General features: G+C 40.7%; 1 protein-coding gene across 3 annotated transcripts in view; it reads right to left on the bottom strand.

The window, feature by feature from the left end:
- Positions 1–25,263, bottom strand: part of ABCB1 (ATP binding cassette subfamily B member 1) — a 229,913-nt gene that overhangs the window by 99,393 nt on the left and 105,257 nt on the right. Inside the window, exons 1-2 of one of the 3 annotated variants that reach the window (XM_055137666.1) lie at positions 2,722–2,876; positions 2,210–2,289 (exon numbers count right to left, since the gene is read on the bottom strand). In XM_055137666.1, coding sequence (XP_054993641.1) covers positions 2,210–2,280 — 71 coding nt within the window. In that variant the 5' untranslated portion in view covers positions 2,281–2,289; positions 2,722–2,876. Of the gene's footprint in view, positions 1–2,209; positions 2,290–2,721; positions 2,877–25,263 lie in introns of those variants that run through there. The other 2 variants (XM_004602277.2, XM_055137510.1) reach the window with 2 other exon arrangements.

The following is a 25,263-nucleotide window of genomic DNA, read 5'->3' as shown; positions in this document are numbered from 1 at the left end:
AATTTAAGCATGACTTGTGGTAGTTCTGATCCAATTTTAAAAAGTCTCTTCAACTTTTTTTTTAAACTTTAGATTTGCTAGAATACGGCCCTATGAATTTTTTGGAGGAAAAAATGTCATAAAATATTTTACACACTGGACAAGTTTACATCAGAATAAGTCCAAACTGATGTGTGCACTAATTATAAAAAAAAGATGTGAAGATAGTATGAAATGAGAATGTAGGTTATTTCATTATAAATCTAATTACATGCCAGATGACACTACTTTTGGATAGACTACACTCCATAAAATATATTTTCAAAACTTATTCTGCCTGTTCATTTTTACCTTTCTAATATTGCTATTAGAAAAATAAAACTTATAAATGTGACTTACATTGTATTTCTATGGGACAGCATGAGTCAAGAAATTTGTCTGGGAAAAAAAACTTAACTGGATTTAGACATATGCTTTTGCAAAATATTACCAGGTACTCTCATGTCACAGAAAAATCACTTTGCTGGAAAAAATACTTTCCTTTATTAAACTAGTAAGTATATGGATAATTCTTACCACTATATCACTGTATCACTGTCATTCTGTTGTTCATCGATTTGCTCAAGCAGGTGCCTTCTTAAGCACAATTTTTTGCTTCTGAATGGTTACAGAGTCATTTGATGAAGCTTGCCTGATCAACATAAAAAAGTGGATCCCAAAACATAAACTGACTTCCCCTTATTCTCTCTAACTCTCTCATCCTTTTGGTTCTCCTCATTCTCTTGGATTTAATAAAGGATACATGGATGGTACTGTACTCAGTCCTCCAAAAGTACACTTTTTCTTTTTGATGCACAAATTGTCCCAGACTTTTGTACATTAGGAAGTCTCTTCAAACCAGCCCTTGTGTTCTTTTTGATAATTCTAATAAATGTCGCTTTCTTTGGGTTTGTAGGGGGGAAGGGGATTACTAGAAGATACTTCAGTCTGACTTTGCGTTTTCCTAGTTCCAGGAAATTTTGAATTAGCATTCCTCAATGGAGAATGTACTCTTTCAATGAGGAAAATTCTTCGAATTAGAGGAAAGAAATACAGTGTGCTGTGCACCATCCCAAGATTCTGCTAGTATCCTCCTATCTACCCACCTCTCTAGCTAAGAGACAAAGAGAATGTGAGGCGGCATAGCACTTTAAATGTTGAGTCTCTCCTCCTGACTCAGAGAAATGGTACTAGGAAACCGAGATCTGGCATTAAAATACAGTTGTTGGTACTGTTCCTTTCAGTGGACAGAAATTGGACTACTGAAAAAAAAATCAGAATTTCATACTGAAGTTCTCATTTTTAACTTAAGATATTAAAAATTATTATGCAGCATCCATCTACATTTATGTGTCCTTTCTCTGATGCTTGAAAGCTTGGTTTCTAATGCCATTAATACCCTAAATGATCTTACAATTAGGATTTGCTATATACTACTAACAATCATCTGTGGAGCCATAATGTAAGACGGAGTTTACAATTTCCTGTCTAGATACTGCACCGTATCCAACAGGTACTTAAAAATAATTCTTTTCCTTAGGTGTTGCGTTAACCCACATTATATATATGTATATATATATACATACATGTATGTATGTATATATATATACACACATATATATACTCAGAACAAAAGTTCACATCATGCCAGCTTCTTTGGTTTCGCAGCCTTCGGTCGTTTCAGAATTTCTACTACAAATTTCTTCTACTCATTACAACATAAGGTTAACACCCCAAGTCTGGGCTTGGGGCTTCTCTGTTCCAGGCCACCGACGCACAACTGTTTCTGTGGCCGTTTCCCCAGAAGTCAAGAGATTTATCACCAAGAACACGCAAACCCTGGGCTCAGACACCTGGACCCGCAACTTCATTTAGAAACCAAAAAAAACGAAAGAAGTGACAAGAGACAAAAGGATGTGACCCTGGCCTGTCTGGGGCAGGCGGGCTGGGTGGAGCAGCTCACCGGGGCGTATCTGAGGAAGGATGCACAGGCTGCGGTCAGAGCCGCGTGCGCGCTCGCCTCTCAGCCCCCTCAGAGCCAGCGTCCCCACGCAACCCACTCCTCGTTCATTTCAGAGCCCGGGGCTAGCAACAAATCCACCCGACAGTTTCAAGCCACCGGGGGCCGAGGGGCGGGGGGGAAGTGTGTGAAATAATAATAATAATAGGAAAGCGAAACAAGCAAGGCTACCTTTTTATGTTCTTTTCCAAGTTCTTCTCCGGGACCGGGACTTTGTCATTACTGACCCTCTCCAGCTCCATGGCTATGACCTGAGGAGAAACCACAGCCGGTGAAGGGAAGCGGAGGCGCGGGGTCCCTCGGAGCGACAGGAGGACGCAGCGGATCCCCCGCACACACACCCGAGCCCCGAGCTCGGGGATGCCTCCCCCCCACCCCCACCCCCCAAGGCAACAGCGGCCCGAAGCTGACTCCGTCTGCGCCTCCCCCGCGGTGGCGGAACGGTGCGTCCCGCGGGTGGGTGAGAAAGCGGTTCACTCCGCGCCGCCTGCCCCGAGCGCAAAGGCGCTCCTGGAGCTCCCCGAGTGACCCGGGCTCACCCCTCCGAGTTCTCCCGGGGAATCTGAGCGTCCCCACCCGTCCCCGCCGAGCCCTTCTCCCACGGAGACCAAACTCAGGAAACGAGAGCGAGCCCGACCCTTCCTGCTCTCCCCGTCGGCGCCCCCATCCTCGGGCGCCCCTACCTCTGCGGCCCGCCCCCGCGGAGGATGTCGGAAGAGATTCTGAGCGAGCTCAGCCCCGAGACCCGAGGGATGCGAAGGGCAAGCACGGGGGGATCCCGGAGCCCGCGGGAGCCGCCGTGGGAGTGAGCGGCGGCTTCCTGCGGCCGGGGAGTGGTGGGCGACACGCCCTGGAACCCGGGGTCCGGCCAATCAGCGCGGCCCGCGGGCTGGCTCCCGGCCGCGCGCCGCCGAGCGTTACGAAACAGGTTTGGATTTCCTGGATGCGAGTCCTGGCTCCATCTCTCGGCCCCTCGGCAGAAGGGTTACTCGCCGCCGGGAAAGGTCGAGGCGCTGGATCAGCCCCAGGGACTCGGGCTGCGAGAGCTATGCCCGCACATGTCCCCCGGTCGGTCTCTCACCCTGGAGACGCGGCTGCCGGGGCGGACAGTGGCGGGGTCCTGGTGCCGCAGCCCTATGTTTCGGGGTGTTTTTCTGTTGGTTTTGTTGTTGTTGTTGTTGTTTCGGTTTGGGGGCTACACCCAGCGGTGCTCATGGGCTTACTCCTGGCTCTGTGCTCAGGGACTGGGGATCGAACCGGGGTCGGCTGTGCACAAAAGGCAAACGCCTTACCTTACCTTGCTTGTACTCTCTCTCCAGCCCCAACCCTGTTTTCTTTCCCTCTCATCCACATAGGCCTTTGAGTGCATTTAATCCTAAGAGATGAACAGCAGTAACTAATAATAAAATGGAATGCTCACGATAATTTACAATTTTCTTATACAATTTACTAGAGCAATTATGTAAATATTGTGTCTGTCTTTCTCGAACCGCTTCCCCCTCAGTTCTCCCCCCCGCCCCCCACCCACGCCTCCTCCTCCTCTCTCCCGCTTCTCCGCCTTCCCTCTTGAAATATCTTATGCTATTATTTTTGGTCTGTGTCTGACCTCGGCTGACTGACTGAAACCACATGACAAAGGGAACTACCACAGTTAAGAGGAGCTAAACTTCCTATGCTAGCAGCACTAGCTACAAGTCAGGTGGAGTTTTGAGTTTGACTTTTTTTTTTTCTTTGATCTGCCCATCAAAACAGGCATTTCGGGGTAGTAATGAGCAGTATTTAAAGTGTGTAATCCTCAAGAATTTTAATTATCAGATCAATTGCATCAATGTTTTTCCCCAGATCGTTTTAAAAAATCTTATGTTAATTCCAGTTATTAAAGGCATAGTGTTTCTTTTTTCAGTTTTTAACGTGGTTGTAATGTCATTGTGTTTACTGCTACCATTTACTATTGTTTTATTTTGTTTGTTTTTATTGAATCACCATGAGATAGAGCATTACAAAGCTGTTCATGATGGAGTTTCAATCATACAATATCCCAACACCCAGTCCTCCACCGCTGTAATTTCCTAGCACCAGTGTCCCCAGTTTCCCTCCAACCTCCCCGCATTTACCCACACCCCAGCCTGCCTCTATGGCAGGCACCTCTCTTCTCTCTCTCTCTCTCTCTTCCTCTCTCTCTCTCTCTCTCTCTCTCTCTCTCATTTTGGGCATTATGGTTTGCAAAAGAAGTGTTGAAAGGTTATCATGTATATCCCTTTACCTACTTTAAACACTCAGTTCTTGTCCAGAGTGATCATTTCTAACTCTTATTGTCATAATGGACCCTTCTCTATCTCAACTACCTTACTATTGTTTTTTTTATTGACTATAAACTCACAACAGGCTCTTCCTGTTCCTGGAGCGAGCAGATATCATTGGGCCACACTACCATGCGGCAGGGACGAATAGAGACGTTACTGGCGCCCGCTCGAGCAAATCGAAGATCAACAGGATGACAAGTGACAAGTGACATTAACTCACATCACAGATTTTCATATTTCTTATAAGCCTAGGGGGAAATGGATGTCTTGATAACCTTTAATGTGTAGATATTGAGTTACCCTTCTCACCTCTCAGCTCACTGCTGAAGTTTAAAATGTTTAAGTTCCTTTACTTTTTATTTGTATCTTTCCTAATTTCTTTCAATTACTCATATTTCAAAGCCATAAATCTTTTCCATTCTTTAATGTATCTTACTTTAATTTTTTTTCTTAGCCATAAAATCAGCTGTTTGCTTTGTTGCAGGGCCGGGGGTGGGAAGGAGTGGGGCAGGTGTGCTTGCCTCTGTGCTTCAAGAATCACTCCTGGGTATATGCTCCTGGGTATACCATATGTGTTACAGGGGACCAAACCTGGATCAGTGAGTGCAAGTCAAGTATCTTAAGCCCTGTATTATCTTTCAGACCTCAGGTCTTTCTTTACAACTATTCATTAGACCTTTTACCGAGTCACTAGTTTCTCTGTATTCTGTTAGGTATGTGCCTCTGTGTGTGTTGGGGGGTGGGTGGAGGGGGAAGAGCCGGAGGGCGGCAAAGGCTTATCTCTTGCAGACTGACACTGGTCCTGTGACTCACTTGGGGTAAATGTACAGCATTTTTTCCCCTTCAGAACGTGCATTTTTATTCTGATGCATGCTTCTGCTCTCTGATTCCCCCTTAGTTTTGCTTTCCCTCTAGTTAATGTGATCTCGGTTTAGTGGGTGTAGCCTTGTAAACTGCCTTAAATCCTCCCTAAAGCAATGCGATATATAATATTTTAAAAGATTTATACTATGGGGGCTGGAGTGATAGTACAGCGGGCAGGGTGTTTGCCTTGCACGCAGCTGACCTGGATTCGATTCCCAGCATCCCATATGGTCCTCCGAGCACCATCAAGAGTAATTTCTGAGTGCAAAGCCAGGAGTAACCCCTGTGCATCGCCGGTGTAACCCGCAGAAGAAGAAGAAGAAGAAGAAGAAGAAGAAGAAGAAGAAGAAGAAGAAGAAGAAGAAGAAGAAGAAGAAGAAGAGGAGGAGGAGGAGGAGGAGGAGGAGGAGGAGGAGGAGGAGGAGGAGGAGGAGGAGGAGGAGGAGGAGGAGGAGGAGGAAGAAGAAGAAGAAGAAGAAGAAGAAGAAGAAGAAGAAGAGGAGGAAGAGGAGGAGGAGGAAGAAGAAGAAGAAGAAGAAGAAGAAGAAGAAGAAGAAGAAGAAGAAGAAGAAGAAGAAGAGGAGGAGGAAGAGGAGGAGGAAGAAGAAGAAGAAGAAGAAGAAGAAGAAGAAGAAGAAGAAGAAGAAGAAGAAGAAGAAGAAGAAGAAGAAGAAGAAGAAGAAGAAGAAGAAGAAAAGATTTCTACAGGATTTAGCTTAAAGTGAAATCTCTATCAAAGACATACATAGTTTAAAGATCAGAGTAACGTCTATTGAATTTTAAATAAAGTTCTGTCATTTCATTACTTTTTTCAGTTTCTTTGCTCTGTAGACTTAAAATTGTTTAAGGCAAACAAGTTAGCACCCCCCCCCCCCCGTGAGAGAGCAGTTATGGAAGATACCCAAACACTAGCACTAACGTAGCCCTAAGGCATGAAGACACATATCTTAGAGATGTGTAGATTGAGCTCTTGGGAGATGCAGAAAATGAGGCACCACCCAGAGAAGGTTAGATTTCCTCAGGAAAAGATACACTTCAAGAGAAACTAAACGACTTGAAAACAATTATTTAAGAACCCAAGACTCTTCCCCTTGACAGCACCCCACGTTACTTAGAAAGTTCTAGGTTTCACTTTGGGGTAAGCCCTACTATAAAACCAACAGTGTAAATGCATACTGCATGCATCCTGCCCACATCTCAGCCTCAGGCGTGCTCGCTGGAGGAAACCCGTTATCTCTTAAGCAGCACATATCTCCTTCTTTCTCCCTCACTCCTCCATCTCCTCCTCATGACTCTCAAAATTTAACTATTTTGCTTCGCTATTCTTCTCCTAGCTTCTCAAACTGCTGCCCAGGGTTCAATCCCTGGCAATACATGTGATTCCCCAAGCACGCCCAGGAAGGATCACTGCACATAGAGCCAGAAGCAAACCCTGAGCACAGCCAGGTATGCCACCAAAACAGTAACAACGTCTCACAATGGAGACATTACTGGTGCCCGCTCGAGCAAATCGATGAGCAATGGAATGACAGTGACAGTGACAGTGATTCTTCTCCTGGAATTTTTCCCTTTCCCTAGAGTAGGGAACACCTGGGAAACCTAGTTAAGACAGAGGTTAAGCCTAACTTTCCTTTCCTGCAAAGAACAACTCCTTGCTCTGGCCTGAGTCCAGGATTCTCCTGAAACTAGTGGGAACCAGATTTTGTGCCCTGTTGAACACTTGATATTTCCATTTAAAAAAAAGTCTGTATTATGCTTGGTATTTGGAGTTAGTCTGAATAATTTATTAGTCCTTTCTTTATTTACCAGTACACTCCTGATTTTCATAGTGTGAATTGCCTTTTTTTGGTCTTTTGTCCATTTCTATTGGAAGCCTTGAATTTTCTTATCCATTGATATGAGCTTTTTAAATATTAATGATATTAACCCATTGTGATATTTGTAATAATTTTGCAATTTGGTTCACTGTTACCTAGAAATTTGAAATCCTTCAAAGAAATTGTTTTGGTTTTGGGGGGTGGGCACAGACGGGAGCGATAGCACAGCAGGTAGGGCATTTGCCTTGCACGCTGCCGACCCAGATTCGATTCCTCTGCCCCTCTCGAAGAGCCTGGCAAGTTACCAAGAGTATCCCGCCCTCATGGCAGGGTCTGGCAAGCTACCCATGGTGTATTTGATATGCCAAAAACAGTAACAAGTCTCACAGTGGAGCCCTTACTGGTGCCTGCTCAAGCAAATTGATGAACAACAGGACGACAGTGCTACAGTGTTACAGTGTGTGTGTGTGGGAGGGTACACTCAGTGGTGTTCAGGAATTACTACTGATTCTACACTAATGGATCACTCCTGGTAGCCCCCCAGGGGGACCATATGGGATGCCAGGGATTGAGATTGCCTGCATGCCCTGGTAATGTAGCACTTCTTGGGTCCAGTGGGGCTGGGGCAAATCAGGGTGACACCAGAGATCTCTGTACCTAAATTTCCCATCCAAAATCACTCCTCACCTAGCTCACCAGATTCCCCAGTTTACCAGTCTGAAAAATAATAGAACGCCTGACCTAACCTCCTTGCCTAAAGGGTCCCTTGAGGAATACCTAAGAAAAATGAAAGGTTCACTGAGCCTGTGCTTAGCAGACCTTTGAGGTCTCTGCTGTGCCCCTCTGACCAGAATACTCTCTAAAGGGCAATCACTTTGGTCTTGTCTAGCTGTCTCATTCTTTAGTCCATTCTTTTTTTCATATGCTTGAGACCCTCAGGATCTGGGTCCAAGGAAAACCTCTTCTTTTGGGCACCCAAATGGGAGGCTGAGCACGATATCTTTTCCTCTTCTTCTTTCCCTCTCTTTTCCAACTCTAGATGGGAGTGGCCCTACTGGATATGTTGAAAATTGAGAAGCTTGGCCAAGGGCACCACCTGAAGTTTCAGAGCTTGAGAAATTTGTGGGTCTCTATTAATAGACTGATGCTTTCCTTTTGTCCTATCTTATGACTGAACTTTGGGTTTGTTGCATAAACAAATAAGAAATGTGTTTATTGATTTGTTGAATCACAATTAAGTTGAAAGATTTCTAAACTGACCGTTGGGTCTGTGAAAGGGTTTGGGAAGGAAGCCAGCTCAGTGGGACTCCTTATTGTCTTAAAATGAGTTCTGCCAGCTAATAAAATTTACAAGATAGTAGAAAATTTACAGATAGTAGAAAATCAGGCCTATTTGGTATGTTGGGGCTTCAGGGGAAATATCATATGAAAAAAATATTCAGCCTTCTTCATATAAATAATTAATATGGGTCTCTTAAAATCAGTTGGAGGGGGCTGGAGCAGTAGCACAGTGGGTAGGGCGTTTGCCTTGCACAAAGCCGACCCGGGTTCAAATCCCAGCATCTCATATGGTTCCCCGAGCACCACCAAGAGTAATTCCTGAGTGCATGAGTAACCCCTGTGCATCGCCAGGTGTGACCCAAAAACCAAAAATAAAAAATCAGTTGGAAAATTAAATTCTCTAATATTTTTAATTAATTTTGGGTATTTTAAAAGTTGCATTGTGCAATTGAATAAATTTTCCTTCCAATTGTGTTCTAATAAGATCTTTAATGATAAGGTCTTATCTAAAATCTTTTGTTATTTACAGACAGAATCTTTCTAATGTCACTCACACAAAAACCAAAGATCCCCCTGGAGGAAAAAGTCAAAACTTTACTAATTATTGCAACCATTAGAACTTTAGAAATTACAATCCTTTTCACATCATCCCCTCCTAGACAACGCCAACATATGGTTTTTCTTACCTCTTAGTGCCAGGCTAGATCTTGCTGCCATTCTAACTGGGGTTTAGGGGCCTGTGGGGGAAGAAGGGGGCAGGGAATGCACAGCTGGAGAATACAAACATTGTCCTTTCCTTTTCACCCTCACTACCTTATTATTCAGGTGTTACCCTGACTCTCTAGTTGACCAGAAGAAAACTCTGTATTCAACCTTAAACTCCCTGGCTCACACATGCTGCTATGCTACTTAAGGCACTGGTATCAGACACCCTCTTGGCCGAATACATTTATCTGGGCAATGGGCAGTTTTACAGATTGCCATGTTCATTGCTCTCTCTTTTTACTATCTTCTCAGCCCAACCACTTACGTATACTCTTTACGACTGAACCAGCCTCCAGTTCATCACTACTCTGTAGTAATAATTTAAGATTAAAATCAATCATGCTTAGACGAGGCCAAAACTCATTCAACAAATTCTCTTTAAAGAATGAAGTAAAAAAGAAGGAAAATTAAGATTAAAAGCAAGATGAAGTAATAGATCCTAAAATATATAAATTGTAGGATAACATAGCCTCAGGTAGTTTAGGCTTATAGGGAACTTTCCTCTGTGTTTATTTGTAACTTCTTTCTTTGTGTGCTGTTGACCTGTAAGTATTGTTTTTCTCTTCTCCTTGAGTCCTTTGCATAGTTTATTCAGAGCCATGTCCTTTTGTGTGGGGACAGGAAGACTTAGCAAATGCTATGCTTTCATAATCTGGGAGTCATTTGACTATACGTGTTATTTTCCTCCTGGGCATCTGCTTTCTCTGGACCTAAGCCTCAGTTGCCCTTACTTCCTAGCACCCCCAAAAGCAGAGTCCCGACAAGGGATGGGATTGACCCAGGGCAAGTGGTGAGTTGTGTGCTACCCTGGCATCGAGATGGTCGTGGCCAAAGTGCCTAATGCTTAACTATAATTTAAGAGCTTGGTCATGGACAAATGCTGTCATGATCCAAAGAGTGATAACTAGATTTGGACCCTGCTAGGGTTAGGAATGATTAATCTGGCCTGAATGCTGCAGTCTGAGTCTGTGGCAAGATGTTGCTAGGAGAGCTGCCCTACAAGCCTCAATGTATTTCTTACTGGGGCCATACAAAAATAACTAGTATTAAGATGTTAATGAGTATTTGGACTAAGGAAAGGAAAAAACCTTAAGAGGTATTTTTCCTGCTGTAGTCAGGAAGGGCTTTTGGAATGCCCGGCCCTCAGAAAGGGCTTTCTTATGTTTTGTTTTCTTTTTTTTTTGTTTTGTTTTGAATAAAAATAATTTTTGGTTTGATTTTTTTTAATGCTGACTGGTTCAGCCCTTTTGGAAAACAATATGGACGATTCTCAAAAAATTAGAAATTGAGCTCCTATTTGACCCAGCAATACCACTGCTGGAAATATATCCCAGAGAAGCAAAAAAGTATAGTCGAAATGACATCTGCACTCATATGTTCATCGCAGCATTATTTACAATAGCCAGAATCTGGAAAAAACCCGAGTGCCCTAGAACAGATGACTGGTTGAAGAAACTTTGGTACATCTATACAATGGAATACTATGCAGCTGTTAGAAAAAATGAGGTCATGGTCTTTGCATATAAGTGGATCGGCATGGAAAGTATCATGCTAAGTGAAATGAGTCAGAAAGAGAGAGACAGACATAGAAAGATTGCACTCATCTGTGGAATATAGAATAATAGAGTAGGAGACTAACACCCAGGAATAGTAGAATAAGTACCAGGAGGTTGACTCCATGGCTTGGAGGCTGGCTTCACATTCTTGGAAAAAAGGCAGCTCAGATAGAGAAGAGAACACCAAGTAAAATGTGGTTGGAGGCCACATGGGAGAAGGGTGAAGCATGCTGAATGTAGACTAGAGACTGAATACAATGGCCACTCAACACCTTTATTGCAAATCACAACACCTAATTAGAGAGAGAGAACAAAAGGGAAGACCCTGCCACAGTGGGGGGGGGGAGGCCAGGGGGAGATGGGATTTGGGGGGGGAGGGATGCTGGGTTTATTGGTGGTGGAGAATGGTCACTGGTGAAGGGACGGGTTCTCGAACTTTCTATGAAGGAAACATGAGCACGAAAATGTACAAATCTGTAACTGTAGCCCCACTGTGACTCACTAATAAATAAATTAAAAATTTTAAAAAAATTTATTGAATCACTGTGAGATAGTTACAAGCTTTCATGTTTGGGTTACAGTCTCACAATGATCAAACATCCATCCCTCCACCAGTGCACATTCCCCACCACCAATATCCCAGATATACCCCCCCTCCCCCTGCCTCCATGGCAGACAATATTCTCCATACTCTCTCTCTACTTTGGGACATTCCGGCTTGCAACACAGACACTGAGAAGTCATCATGTTTGGTCCATTATCTACTTTCGGCATGCATCTCCCATCCCAACTGGTTCCTCCAGCCATCATTTTCTTAGTGATCCCTTCTCTATTCTATCTGCCTTCTCCCCTCTGCTCATGAAGCAGTCTTCCAGCTATGGGGCAGTCCCCCTGGCCCTTGTATCTATGGTCCTTGGGTGTCAGCCTCATGTGATGCTACCCTACACTCCACAAATGAGTGCAGTGCAGTAAGGGCTTTCTTATGTTGATTTGGCTACCTGACTGTGTGTAGCCTAGTAGAGGGCAAGGTGGAGAGAGACAAGTGTGGGGAGAGACTGGTAGAGGCTCCAGAGTGAAAGGTATCCAGAGAGCGGGGATGGAGGAATGAGGAGCTAGGAAGGAAGAATGCTGGGGGAGAGATGAGAAATGGGAGACTCAGAGAGACTGGAACAAGCACGTGGAGAGAATGGAATAAACGGCAACTGATCAATCAACCAGCTTGGCCCTTGTTTCCTCTTCGTCTGCCCCATGGCCTGGGCTGCCCTGGCTGGGCGAGCGACCCGGGACCGAGCCCCCGAAACCCGGGGGGGACAGCCGATGGGGAGAGCCGGGGCTCTCCCGCAGTCGCCCCCTGGCAGATGTTTTTTACAATAAATCATTAATTCAATTTGTCCAAAGTACAGCTAAGAAATCGGTCACAAAGATGTTCACTTTTTAAAAAAATTTGATAGCAATGAAAAATTACGTGGCTTCAGTATTTAAGGACAAATAATTGAGCAATATTGTATTTTTTAGTATAATGTAAAATGTACTTACAGCTAGTTTATGAGAACATAGGAAAGAACCTGTATTAATATTCAAGGAAAATGGAAGTGAAAATTGACACGACACATTAACCATGTAAAGAAAACTAACTGCTATGATACAAGGACAAAGTACATTAAAATACAAAGAGCAAATGATTTTCAGTGGAGAAAGTTGTATGAGAGATTGCTCCTTAAATTGTTATGTATTTCACAAATGTCCTATATTACAAATGTCATTTTTACAATGGATAAATTGTAATAATGCCTGAATAAAGCAAAGGATGGGGATATAAAAAGAAGGTTCGGGGGCAGGAGTGATAGCATAGTGGGTAGGGCATTTGCCTTGCATGTGACCGACCCAGGTTTGATTCCCAGCTTCCCATATGGTCCCCTAAGCACCACCAGGAGTAATTCCTGAGTGCAGAGCCAGGAGTAACCCCTGTGCATTGCCGGGTGTGACCCAAAAAGCCAAAAAAAAAGTGGCACCTCTTAAGGATCCCTGAGTATTTCCAAGAATGATCCAGGAGCACAGAACCAAGAGTGAACCCTGAGCGCCACAGGGCATGGTCCCCAAACAAATAAAAATTTAAAAAATCCTGGTCATTGTTATTATCTTAGTAGCGTTTGCTGTTTGTTAAGGAACAAAGTGACATTTAATAAAGGCCAAAATTAACTGGCTTTAGAAAGCAACATAGACAATTAAAGCAACATAGACAATTTCCGATATTCTATGTTTCTCCCAAAATTATCAGCCTTTTGAAAATTGCTATCAACATATTTTTAAGGAAAGAGAGAAAGAGGCATGAAAGAAATAGACAGAAAGAAATGACCAGTAAGTGCTAAGAAAACCGTGTAGTGTACTTAAATGGCTTGTTTCCAACTTTGGTTTGGATGTACAACTGTTGAGTAAAGTATAATCTGGATATACTTTAACCAATTGATACTTCCATATCAATTTCAAAGAGTCATTGAAGAGATCAAAGGTCTGGAAGTAGTTTTTCTGAATAATCATCACATACCTCTGCCCTATAAAGGTAGTAAAGACGGAAAAACCAAGTAAAGACTTAATTCTCTTTCTCCCGAAGTCTGGAGTTCTATGAGGCCAACAACCTTGTCTTTTTCTGTGCTCTACAAAACGTGTCTTAATAATGGTTTTGGCGGTAGGCACTCAATTTCTAGCTGCTTATTGAACTTAGAGAAATTTTCACTAACAGCATAATTTGACCTTTTAAATCATATACAAAGAAAAATGAACTTAGGTAACACAATGATTTATTTCATGACTCTTTTTTTACTTAACACTTCAAGAACTGTGGCAAGTAAAACACTGCTAGATATTGGCACTATGCAAACAAACAATTTCCTTCAAATTGCATGTGGGTGTGCATTTTCAGGATCAAAATTATTAATATTACTTAGTATATAGGATTGTTATTTTATTTAACGAATAAAATAAATAAAATAAGACATACTTTATACCTAAAATGATCACTTGGAGTATTTCTCCAAGTAAATACTCAAGAAAGATTTGAATCAGTTTCAATGATGCCTGACAAGAAATGAGGTCCTAACTTTTGGGATATTTGTTTTCATAGTCATAGTAATTTGCTTCAAATGTTCTCAGTAGTAGTATATATTTTCTTTTACTGATAAATTTTAGAAAGAAGAGACAATCTATCATTATAATAAAGAATATAGGCTTTAACACTAAACAGATTTGAAGTCGTGACCATATGACATCGGACAAATCATATATTCTTGCTGTAACTGAAATTCTTTGCTTGTAAAATGACACAGAGAATATAGAGCACTTAGCTAAGTACATGTATATATAAATTCTGAATGTGTGCTTTTGTCACTATTATTGTTGTTATTAATAGACTCACTTAATTGAGAAATGTTTCAGTGATTAATGAAATATGAATATAAAATCACCAGCCACATTTTCTTATAGATTTAGTGAACTTGTTCTATATGCATAATCATGTATGCCTAAAGGGAAATTCCACGAAATTTAATACTTTGTTGTATCAATCCTAGTATACATTCATTTAATCATTCTCGTACTTTATAACTAAACCTTTTGCCCTTACACTTCAGCACATAGGAATTTTTAGCATAATAATAATATTGCCCTACATGGTTTTTGAATTTGCAGAGTTCATAGGAAAGGTCATTTCCTTTTTATTTTTTTTAATTACTTTATGATTCATTGACTTTGAACGTGACTAATCTTAAATGAACTCTCTCTGGGGAACAAGGTCAATTCAGTTCAAAGAGTTTATGTTTACTCTTATTTTTTTAGAGATTTGAATAATTTTAAAAGGTAAATTCACTTCAAATATATTTCATATGTAAAGAATATTGTATTAGTAGAACAATCCACAGTTTGCAGCATCTAATTTTTCAATTTTTAATAAGTTAAGGCATGTTTCATTTTAGATAGTTATTAGAAATTCATGGATTCATTCACACAACAATATTAACTGATTCTCTCCTGTATGTCCTGTGCTATCCTAGGTATCTGAAACAAAACAAAACAAAAATCTCTGCCAAGATAGAACTTTATTTTGGTAGTGGTGGAGAGACAGTTTGTCCAAACCATTTTTTAAAAATAAGTAATTTGGCCTCAGGATGGGAGATGCATGCTGAAAGTAGACTATAGATTGATCACGATGGCCACTCAATACCTCTATTGCAAACTCTATTGCAAAACACCCCAAAAGAGAGAGAACAAAAGAGAATGCCCTGCTACAGAGGCGGGGTGGGGCAGGAGGAGGGGTTGGGAGGGGAAGAGGGATACTGGGATCATCTGTGGTAGAGAATGGGCACTGGTGGAGGGATGGGTACTCAAGCATTGTATGACTGAAACACAAGCACAAAAATATGGAAATCTGTAACTGTACCCTCACAGTGACTCACTAATAAAAAATTAATTAATTAAAAATAAGTAATTTGGCATATTAAATATAGAAATTCCGGGACTGAAGTGATAGCACATGGGGCAGGGCATTTACCTTGCATGTGGCTGACCCAGGTTCCATTCCCAGTATCCCATATGGTCCCCTGAACACTGCCAGGAGTAATTCCTGAGTGCATGAGCTAGGATTAACCCCTGTGCATCACCCCACCCGGTGTGACCCAAAAAGGAAAAAAAAATAAGTAAATAGATATAGAAATTTCTCTAGGAGTAAATAAAGGAAGGAGATTGCCAGTCAGAGAAAGATAATTTTAAGTATGCTTGTCAAGACAAAACTCCTTTGAATCAAACAAAATAGAATGAAGAAAATTTTGAGTAGTACAGTTAAGAACTTAGAAATTTTTGTATATTAATTCTTTTAAAATAACATTGTAAAAGGTTTTTGACTGTAATTTTGTTTGTTTGTGGGTGAGGGACACACCTGGTGGGCTTCCTCCTGGCTCTTTGCCCAAGGATCACTTCTGGTACTATTCTATGGACTATGTGCTACTCAAACTGGGGTTGACCTTGTACAAGGCAAGCACCTTAATTCCTGCACTATCTTTCCACCTCACCCTCCATTTTTTTTTGCAGGGGCCACAACCAACAGTGCTCAGGGGCCACACCTAGGGGTGCTTGGGAGAACATATGCAAGGACAGAACTCAAACCATTGTGTTAGTGGCAGCCACATGGAAGGTCTTAACCTCTGTACTGGCTCTCTGGCCTAATTGAGTAATTTGAATGCTTCTGAAATTAGATAACATGTTTCAGTTTCTTCAATGTCCTGAGTTTCTGAATTACTATGGAATGTGACTAGTCATACCATCAGAAAGAGTCATATAAACAGTGAACATTTTCTAAAAGGGTTTTCTATTTTTTCTACCATCTTATATCAACATTTAAATAGTGAGAGTTTTAGATTTTCTAGTATGGGGTACATTTTGAAGGGATGGGTACTTGAAATCATTTGCACCTCTTCACTTTTGCTAAAGTTTCTCTCATCTTTATTTTACTTCTGCCTTGACAAGGTTAGATGTTTCATTTATGATTCTTCATAGGTTCATTGTACCATAGGTCTTACAGGCTTTCACTTGAATGCTTTCATCCTTTTGGCATAGCAGTATCTAAAGTCCAGTTGTCTCAGCTTCTAATGACAGCTAACTGAGGTACAAGGTTAATTTGATAGTGCAGTATTTGAAAAATAGTGAAATGACGTTGCTGCACGACAAGTTGCACTTTTACTACAACTAATAAAATTTTTTTCTTAATTTTATTTTTTGATGAATCATCATGGGATACAGTTACAGACTTACAAACTTTCATGCTTAAAATATTTTAAATGATAGTAACAGAGAAAATGAGGGAGTATGCTATAAATATTATTTAAAAGATAAGCAAAATTTAATTTATTACATGACCTTCCTTGAGAAACTGATGCATTCTGATTCTTATCTTTGATTTGTTTATTTTCCTTGGGTTAGTCCTTCCCAGTGTGGTATTCTGTAATTCTACCAAATATTTTACTGCATGAACTTGAGCGATAGCACAGTGGGTAGGGCATTTGCCTTGCACGCGCCAACCTGGGTTCGATTCCTCCATCTTTCTCAGAGAGCCAGGCAAGCTACCAAGAGTATCCCACCCGCACGGCAGAGCCTGGCAAGGTACCCATGGTGTACTCAATATGCCAAAAACAGTAACAACAAGTCTCACAGTGGAGATGTTACTGGTTCCCGCTTGAGCAAATCGATGAACAATGGGATAACAGTGCTACAGTGCTATTTTACTGCGTTGTCTCTATTGCTGCAATTGCTTGTCATGAACTTGTAGTTATTTTGCTCCTTTCAACTGATAAATCATGTTTAGGAAACTGCATTTGCTTCTTTTAAGGAACTAATACTTTAATTTGCAGTTGATGTTTACTATCAGTTCTAGCTTCATTTCTTACATTTTACTTGAGTACCATTGTGCACTATAATCACATCAAGCTCACCCAGGCCTAGAATATTATCCTAATCACCATATCATCACATGGCAAAGACAGACATTCAACTATTCTATATTCATTTTTCTCACTGCATATCCCCCTGTTATCTTCTTTATACAGCTGTAAAGACAGCAAATAGTAAAGGTCATATTGTAGAAATTTCTACTTGGGTGGCTCAAATATTGAGCGTTAGGTTCTTTTAGATCCTACCTCCAACTTGGTTTCTATTTCAGAATGCACAGTTCAGTATAAAGCAACATCATTTACTTTGGACCAGAAATTTGGGGAAGGGGAGCAGATATCTTTGGCACCCTTTTTTCCCTTAATCTCAGAATCCACCACTCAACAGTGGCAAAAATCTTGGCCAAACTACTATATCCACTATCCTCTCCTTGGCATCGATGAGCGTTTCTTATCTAGTTTCTCCACAGCCATTCTAGATACTTTCTACTTTGCTTTCCAAAAGCCGCAAATGAAATTTGTGAGTAAAGATTCATCATGTCATAACTCCAGCAAAAGTAATTTGAATCCATTACTCATTACTCTCAGATTCAAATCTTTTTTTTTTTTAATCTATTCTGGTCACGTTTACCAGCGCTCAGGGCTTCCTCCTGACTCTGCCCTCAGGGATCACTCCTGGTGGTGCGTGGGGGACCGTATGAGGTGCCAGGGATTAGATCTTGGCCTACACATGTAGGATGTAGGACAAGCAAGTTCATTTGCCCCTGCACTATCACTCTTCCCTTCACAGCTTCAATTCCAAAGGCTCTCCAAGACCTGGCTTCTGGTCAATTCTCTAGCCTCAGGCTGCTTTTCTTCCATCTTTGTAATCCAGACACAAGATCCTTCAGCTGCTCCTTGGAGTTTTGCTGTGCTCCTTCTGTCTTCGAAGTTTTTTTCTACTCCTGTAGATTTCACACATGTAGCACTGTTGTCCAGTTGTTCATCGATTTGCTCTAGTGGGCACCAGTAACGTCTCCATTGTGAGATTTGTTGTTACTGTTTTTGGCATATCGAATATACCATGGGTAGCTTGCCAAGCTCTTCCGTTCGGGCGGGATATTCTTGGTAGCTTGCTGGACTCTCCCAGAGGGATGGAGGAATTGAACCCGGGTCGGTCTCGTGCAAGGCAAAGGCCTTACCCGTTATGTTTATAATCCCAGACGCACACAGACATATACATACCACCACCTAGTTATTCATTCTGGCTTACTTTTAAAATCACTTCCTCAGGGAAATGTTCCCTTTGCTTCCAGACTAAGATCAGTCACCTGTCTGTAGTTCACATACTACTTTGTACTTCCCTTTCCTGATACACCAAAATTATGATTTTTGCTTCTTACAAAATACGTCTTTCCTGTTTATATATGAGCTGTTCTTATGAAAGATGGGTTCTCTCTCTCCTTGCAAATAAAACATAGGGGTAAATAGTAAATGAAGGGCGACTATCGTCCCTCATGCTTTTGCCTTCTCTACTTATTTATGTTTCTAGTCATAATACTTTTTTCAGTCTTCATTTCACATTTGTATACCAAATTTTAAAGTTTTAGTTGACAGCAAACAGTTGTTCATTTCTTATTCTCAGAAAGGTTCTCATCTTTTGGGGCTATGTAGAAAAAAGGGTATTACTATATTTTTAAATACTAGAGCATTTAAATTTTTTCTTTAATTTTTGTGTATATGTTACAAATAAAAGAATCAGGACATGGCATTTCATGAAAGAATCATTTCTGATGTTTGACTTTCTATATAAAAACTAATAAAAGTTAAAATAATCATGTTCAGTTGTGCATATAGGAAATCACCTTTACTGAAGAGAAACATTATAAAATTTGGAATAGTTTTGGAAACTCTGGTGTGGTCAAAATTTGTGACCAGGTGCTTAAGAAACATACAGGGGATAAAATACTTGTCTTGTTCATGTCTGACCCCAGCATCACATATGGTCCCCTGAGCACAGCTAGGAATGATCCCTGAGCACAGACTCAAGACTAAGCCCTGAGCACTATCAAGGGCAGGGACAGCACGGTCAGTATATCCACTGACTACTAATCAGTGCCCCTCTCCTCAACAAAGATTTGTGATCTGTATTAGAAGGAGTTACCTGTTCATTGCCACAATATATTGTGGGCTAGTAATCTGATACTATAGGAAATGCATTAGTTAAAACTAATCAACATGCTATAAGGGGTTCCTCAGATCTAAGAATTTCATAGTAACAAAATATAACAAGGGTTTATTAAGCAGTTGCATCGTGCTCTCAGAATATAAGGAGAAACATTAGATCTTACTTGCTCTCAAAGGAGTACTCTAATGCATTTGTGGAAAGAAAATAAAAGCAATGACTGATAATTATTTTTTTAAATTTTTTTATTTTGTTCTTTTATTGAATCACCATGTGGAAAGTTACAAAGCTTTCAGGTTTAAGTCTCAGTTATACAATGCTCAAACACCCATCCCTTCACCAGTGCACATATTCAACCACCAAGAATCACGGTATAACACCCCCCTTCCCCCCACCTCCCCAGCCCCCCACCCCGCATGTGTAACTGGTAAATTTCATTTTACTTTCACTTTACTTTGATTACATTCAATATTTCAACAAAAAATTAACCATTATTGATTTGGAGTTTCTCCCCCTAAAGTCGACCTGCTGAAAAGAAAGCATTTGGTAATTTGTTTTCCATTGCTGAGAATGAAGAGATATGAGGTCAGGAGGCCACACTAGCAGCCGCACAGTTTTGGATTTCTGTATTTTAGTATTTTAGTAACTAAGTCCAGAGAAATATCTGCCAGAAATCGCAACATTGTAAGCTTATACCTCTTAGCTACTTTATATTCCACATATGAGTGAGATCTTTCTATGTCTGTCTCTTTCTTTCTGACTCATTTCACTCAGCATGATACTTTCCATGTTGATCCACTTATATGCAAATTTCATGACTTCATGTTTTCTGACAGCTACATAGTATTCCATTGTGTAGATATACCAAAGTTTCTTTAGCCAATCATCTGTTTTCGGGCACTCTGGTTTTTTCCATATTGTGGCTATTGTAAACAGAGCGGCAATGAACATGGAAATACAGATGTCATCTCTACTATACCTTTTTGCCTCTCCGGGAAACATTCCCAAGAGTGGTATTGCTGGGTCAAATGGGAGCTCAATTTCTAACTTTTTGAGAATCGTCCATATTGTTTTCCAAAAGGGCTGAACCAGTTGGCATTCCCACCAGCAGTGAAGGAGAGTCCCTTTCTCCCCACATCCACGCCAACACCGGTTGCTTTTGTTTTTGGGGATGTGGGCCAGAATGACTGATAATAATTGATGCATTTATCATTTGAACCTGACAAGTGCAGGACTATGATTATATTCTTTTTAAGGAAGAGGAAACTGAAATTGAGGAAGTTAAAAGGCAGTATAATACTATAAAGTCAGTGAGTGGGAGAAAAGAAATTTGCATTCACAAAAACATATAAAACTTTAAGCTCTGAAACCACGTCTTTGACTACTTCTCTGTGCTGTGTAAAATTCACAAAACTATATTTAAAAAGCAAAACAGTATGTTTAGACAGTTGGTGCACTTAAGAATAGAGTCATCTTTTTTTAGGGGCTGTATTTCCACTTTCTGTCTTTTCCTCATAAATAGATTATAAAATTCAATGGTAAAAAATGTAGCTCTATTAGCTCTACAAGAGTTTGAGAGGATGAATATATCAGGAGACTCATTCTATTGCTGGATGGAAATTAAATTGGTCTCCAGAGGTTGAAAAGAAAGATAGTACATTGGGTTAAGCACCTTTGGATGAAGCATTCCTGGGTTTGACCTCTGGCACCACTTACAGTCCCAGGAACCCCGCCAGTAGTAACCCTGAGCACAGGGCCAGGAGTAATCCCTGAGTACTGCCAGGTGTGGCCCCCAAATGAAAGCAAAACAAAATTGTTCTCCACCAAGGTCATAAGGAAAACAATTCAAATTCATGAAGACTTCAGATGAACCTGAAATAACATTTTTTATTTCAGGGCCGGTTTCTAGATGATGCTCAGAAGCCTTGGGACCTGCAAAAAATGACCGTTAAAATCTTGTTTGTTTGGTTTCAGAGCCATACGCAGTGGTACTCAGGGCTTACTCCTGACTGCAGTCAGAGGTCACTCCTGTCTGTGCTGGGGGACAATATAGGGTACCAGGGATAAAACCTGGGTCCAGTCAGCAAGCTGCACTATGTCTCTGCCCCGTGACAATTAAATTTTCAAATGTATTGTCATAGTCTGTAGATCTTAAAAATTATAATATTTAGTATGAAATTGTGCCCTTTGGTAAATACACAGGGCACTTTTTCTCATTGACAGGAGGAATTATAGGAAAGTATAATTAATATGTCAATATTAAACTTATTCAGGTATGTTTTCGTCCCTTTTTTAGGAATAATCAGTTATATTTGAAGGTTGACATTCATGAATTATGGTATTATCATGGCTTTAATTATATTAATTATTTAATTAGTTACATCTATTGCATTTAATTTCAGATCTTGGACAGACTTTGTTATATATTCTGTGATATCCCCATAACTATAAGAGCACTGTGTAATAAGTGATATTTTCTATATCTATGAATGGTGATAGAACACTCATGTTTAATAGCTCCACCTCTACATATATAATGGAGATTCCTAATCATTGTGGTTGAGGATTTATATTATATCTAGTATGTGAGAGTTTCTGATGTTTCATTGAATTATTTTTATTGTCCATTGATCTGATAAGATGACTTCTATTTTAGAGTGGTACAATAGTTGTTGGACAGATTTTAAATGTTAATCAATTCTTGCATTCCATTCTTCAAATAAGTCCTATAGTTATGTTATGCACTATTTTAATATATTGGTAGAATATTTTTTAAAAGTTCTGCTTACAGCATTTTTGTGGTCATTAGCGATATCACTCCATCATTTTCCTTTATGATACTTTCCATGTTCATTTTTGATACTTATTATGGTGGCATTGTAAAATAAGAATTGGCTTTCATTTCTGGCACTAGTGAAGAATGCATGTAATTCAAAACTTCTCCCATTACAGAAGCTCGTGAAAATGACAATAATCATAAGGTAGGTAACCCTTCAATTATAAATGCCTTATATCACAAAACATAAAGCAGACCAAATAAGGGCAGAGAACTCCAGATAGTAATCAAGTTAACTCCAAACTCTCATGAATTATCATCTATATGGTTTAGATGCAGAACCTCCTACCCCTGTGCCAGGCTTTCTTCATCGGGGCCCCTCAGGGCAGGGTGGGTTGAGTTTCCCTTCCCACCCCAAGCAAAGCCCTGGCAGCCGAAAACCTCTGGAGCCCAGCCACAGCCATGCTCAAGGCCACTCTTCTCACACTTGGATGAGCCTCACACATGAAGGAATCGACAGAGGAACCCAGGCATACGGGACCGGGGTTGAGATCTCCAAGCCTGCTGGGCCTCCTCCACCCAGAATCCCCATTTTCCAATAGCTTGGCAGTCACACCCAGAAACTGCCACTGTAATCCCATCAATGGCCAAGATCCAGAGACTATATAAAACAAATCTCCTGGAAGCACGTGGCCACTTCTCAGCCATACAACTTCTTATAGTCTAGCCCACTGATATGCCCAAAGCAACATACATGTGTTTGGTTTTAACATACTTACTTGCATTCTCTGATATACATTCTCTGCCCCACTTGGAGAGCCCAGGAATCTACCGAGAGTATCCTGTCCACACGGAAGAGCCTGGCAAGCTTCCCATGGCATATTTGATATGCCAAATACAGTAACAATAACTGGTCTCATTCCCCTGACCCTGAAAAAAGTCTCCAATCGTTGGGAAAATTGAGTAAGGAGAGGCTGCTAAAATCTCAGGGCTGGGACGAATGGAGACGTTACTGGTGCCCGCTCAAGCAAATAAATAACAAGATGACAGTGATACAGTAATCCTGATAGGGACCGAATTAAATCTGTATAGTGCTTTGGGGAGTATTGCTGAAGTAATGTATAGGAAGGAAGGAAAGAAGGGAGGAAGGAAGGGAGGAAGGAAGAAAGGAAGGAGGGAAAAATGGAAGGAAGGAAGGAAGTCCAGAAAGGAAAAAAACAGCAGTCTTTAACACAATTATTCTCATTAAATTAAATTTGATATTTATCTTCTCTGTTTTTTGTAATTAATTTTCTAGGGATAACCATATTTTATTATAGTTTATTTTAAAATGTCCCATCAGACATACAACCTGAATTTCTTTAATAAAAAATTAGATTTGAGGAGATGGTATCCTAGAAATATAATTGTACCCAGTCTTATGTCTTTAAAGATATATATTATTACCAGGAGGTTGGCTCCATAGCTTGGAAGCTGGCCTCACACGCTGGAGGAAAGTCATCCCAGACAGAGAAGGGAAGACCAAGTAATATGTGATTGGAGATCCTGCTCGGGAAGGGAGATGTGTGCTGAAAGTAGACTAGAGACTGAACAGGATGACCACTCAATATCCCTACTGCAAACCACAACACCCAAAAGGAATGGTGTTGTGGTTTGCAGTAGGGGTATTGAGTGGTCATCTTGTCAATATCAAATTGGAATGCCCCGCCACAGAGGCAGGGTGGGGTGGGGTGGGTGGGGAGATATCAAATTGGAATGCCCCGCCACAGAGGCAGGGTGGGGTGGGGAGGATGGGATTGGGGGGAATGGGAGGGATACTGGGTCATTGGTGGTGGAGAATGGACGCTGTTGGAGGGATGGGCTCTCGAACATTGCCTGAGGGAAAAAAACCCACAAAAATGTGTGAATCTGTAACTGTACCCTCACTGTGACTCACTAATTAAAAAATAAATAAATTTAAATTTAAAATAAAGACATATATTATCAATTTATTATTGATTTATAATTTTATGAAATTACAGGAGATTAACTCAGTTAATCTATCTGTGTGTAGGTATTAGTACCTTCATAATATTTTTAAAGGAGACAGAGAGAGATCTTTTCCATATGTATGATACTAAGAAGAAACATAGTAAGAGAACATCAAATGGTCAAAATCCTCAAAAGTGAAGGTTTTATCTAATGAACCGAGCTTACACGGAAGGGTGGGTGGGAGAAGTTTACTTGGGATACTGGTGGAAGAAAGATTTCCTGGTGGTGGGTGTGCTGTTGGAATGAGGTATGCATGAAAAGCATGACTGTAAATCCTAGTATCTCGATAGAAAATAAAGCAAACTGAAATGTGTTAAAGTCAGAGTAATTAGATTTTTTTTGAGAGTTTAGATTTTTACAGTGATTGTTACTGGTTTTATCTTTTGTTCTTATTGTTGCTGATTTTTCATGCTAAATTTTTTATAATCCTCAAAATAAATGCTCAGACTTGGGGCTTAATCAATACTGTTTTGTTTTTGTTTTTGTTTTTGGGTCACACCGGCGATGCACAGGGGTTACTCCTGGCTCATGCACTCAGGAATTACTCCTGGCGGTGCTCGGGGGGACCATATGGGATGCTGGGATTCGAACCCAGGTCGGCTGCGTGCAAGGCAAATGCCCTACATGCTGTGCTATTGCTCCAGCCCCTAATCAATACTATTTGAATTGCTTAATGAACAAAATAAGGGTTGTGTGTTTAATCTACTGAGAGTTATTAACTAGATGCCTATAAATTGGAAAAAATGCAAAATTTACTCTAAAATAGTCTATCTGTTGCTAGATTTCCATATTCTCCTATTCATATTGGCACCAGAATAATTTTTCTTAAGTTTCTGGAAAAATGAATCTGCCCATGATCTTTTCTTGACTAAAAGCTGTCAGTGACTTTCCACTGTCAAAAAAAAAAAACACAGAAAACAAACAAACAAACAAAAAAACAGTCCAAACCCTCTTGCAACTAAGGGCGTCCAATTTTTCACCCTTATCTCTTGCCATCTTCTGCTTCAGTTCTGCAAAGCAATGCATCTCCAATCCTCTATATTCTTCCCCATAACACTTTGTTTATTCACAATCTATGCTGGGAATGTTTTGCCTATCAAAGGTCTTCCCAACTCAATAAGTCCTTCCCACTGTATCACTGTAGCACTGTTATCCCATTGTTTATCCATTTGCTCAAGTTAGGCAACAGTAACGTCTCCATTGTGAGACTTGTTAATGTTTTTAGGCTTATCAAATA

Source organism: Sorex araneus, chromosome 1, assembly GCF_027595985.1.
Source record: "Sorex araneus isolate mSorAra2 chromosome 1, mSorAra2.pri, whole genome shotgun sequence".
In the NCBI taxonomy this organism is placed as follows: domain Eukaryota; kingdom Metazoa; phylum Chordata; class Mammalia; order Eulipotyphla; family Soricidae; genus Sorex; species Sorex araneus.
The sequence above is the reverse complement of the archived record's forward strand: the minus strand, read 5'-3'. Positions and strand labels throughout refer to the sequence as shown.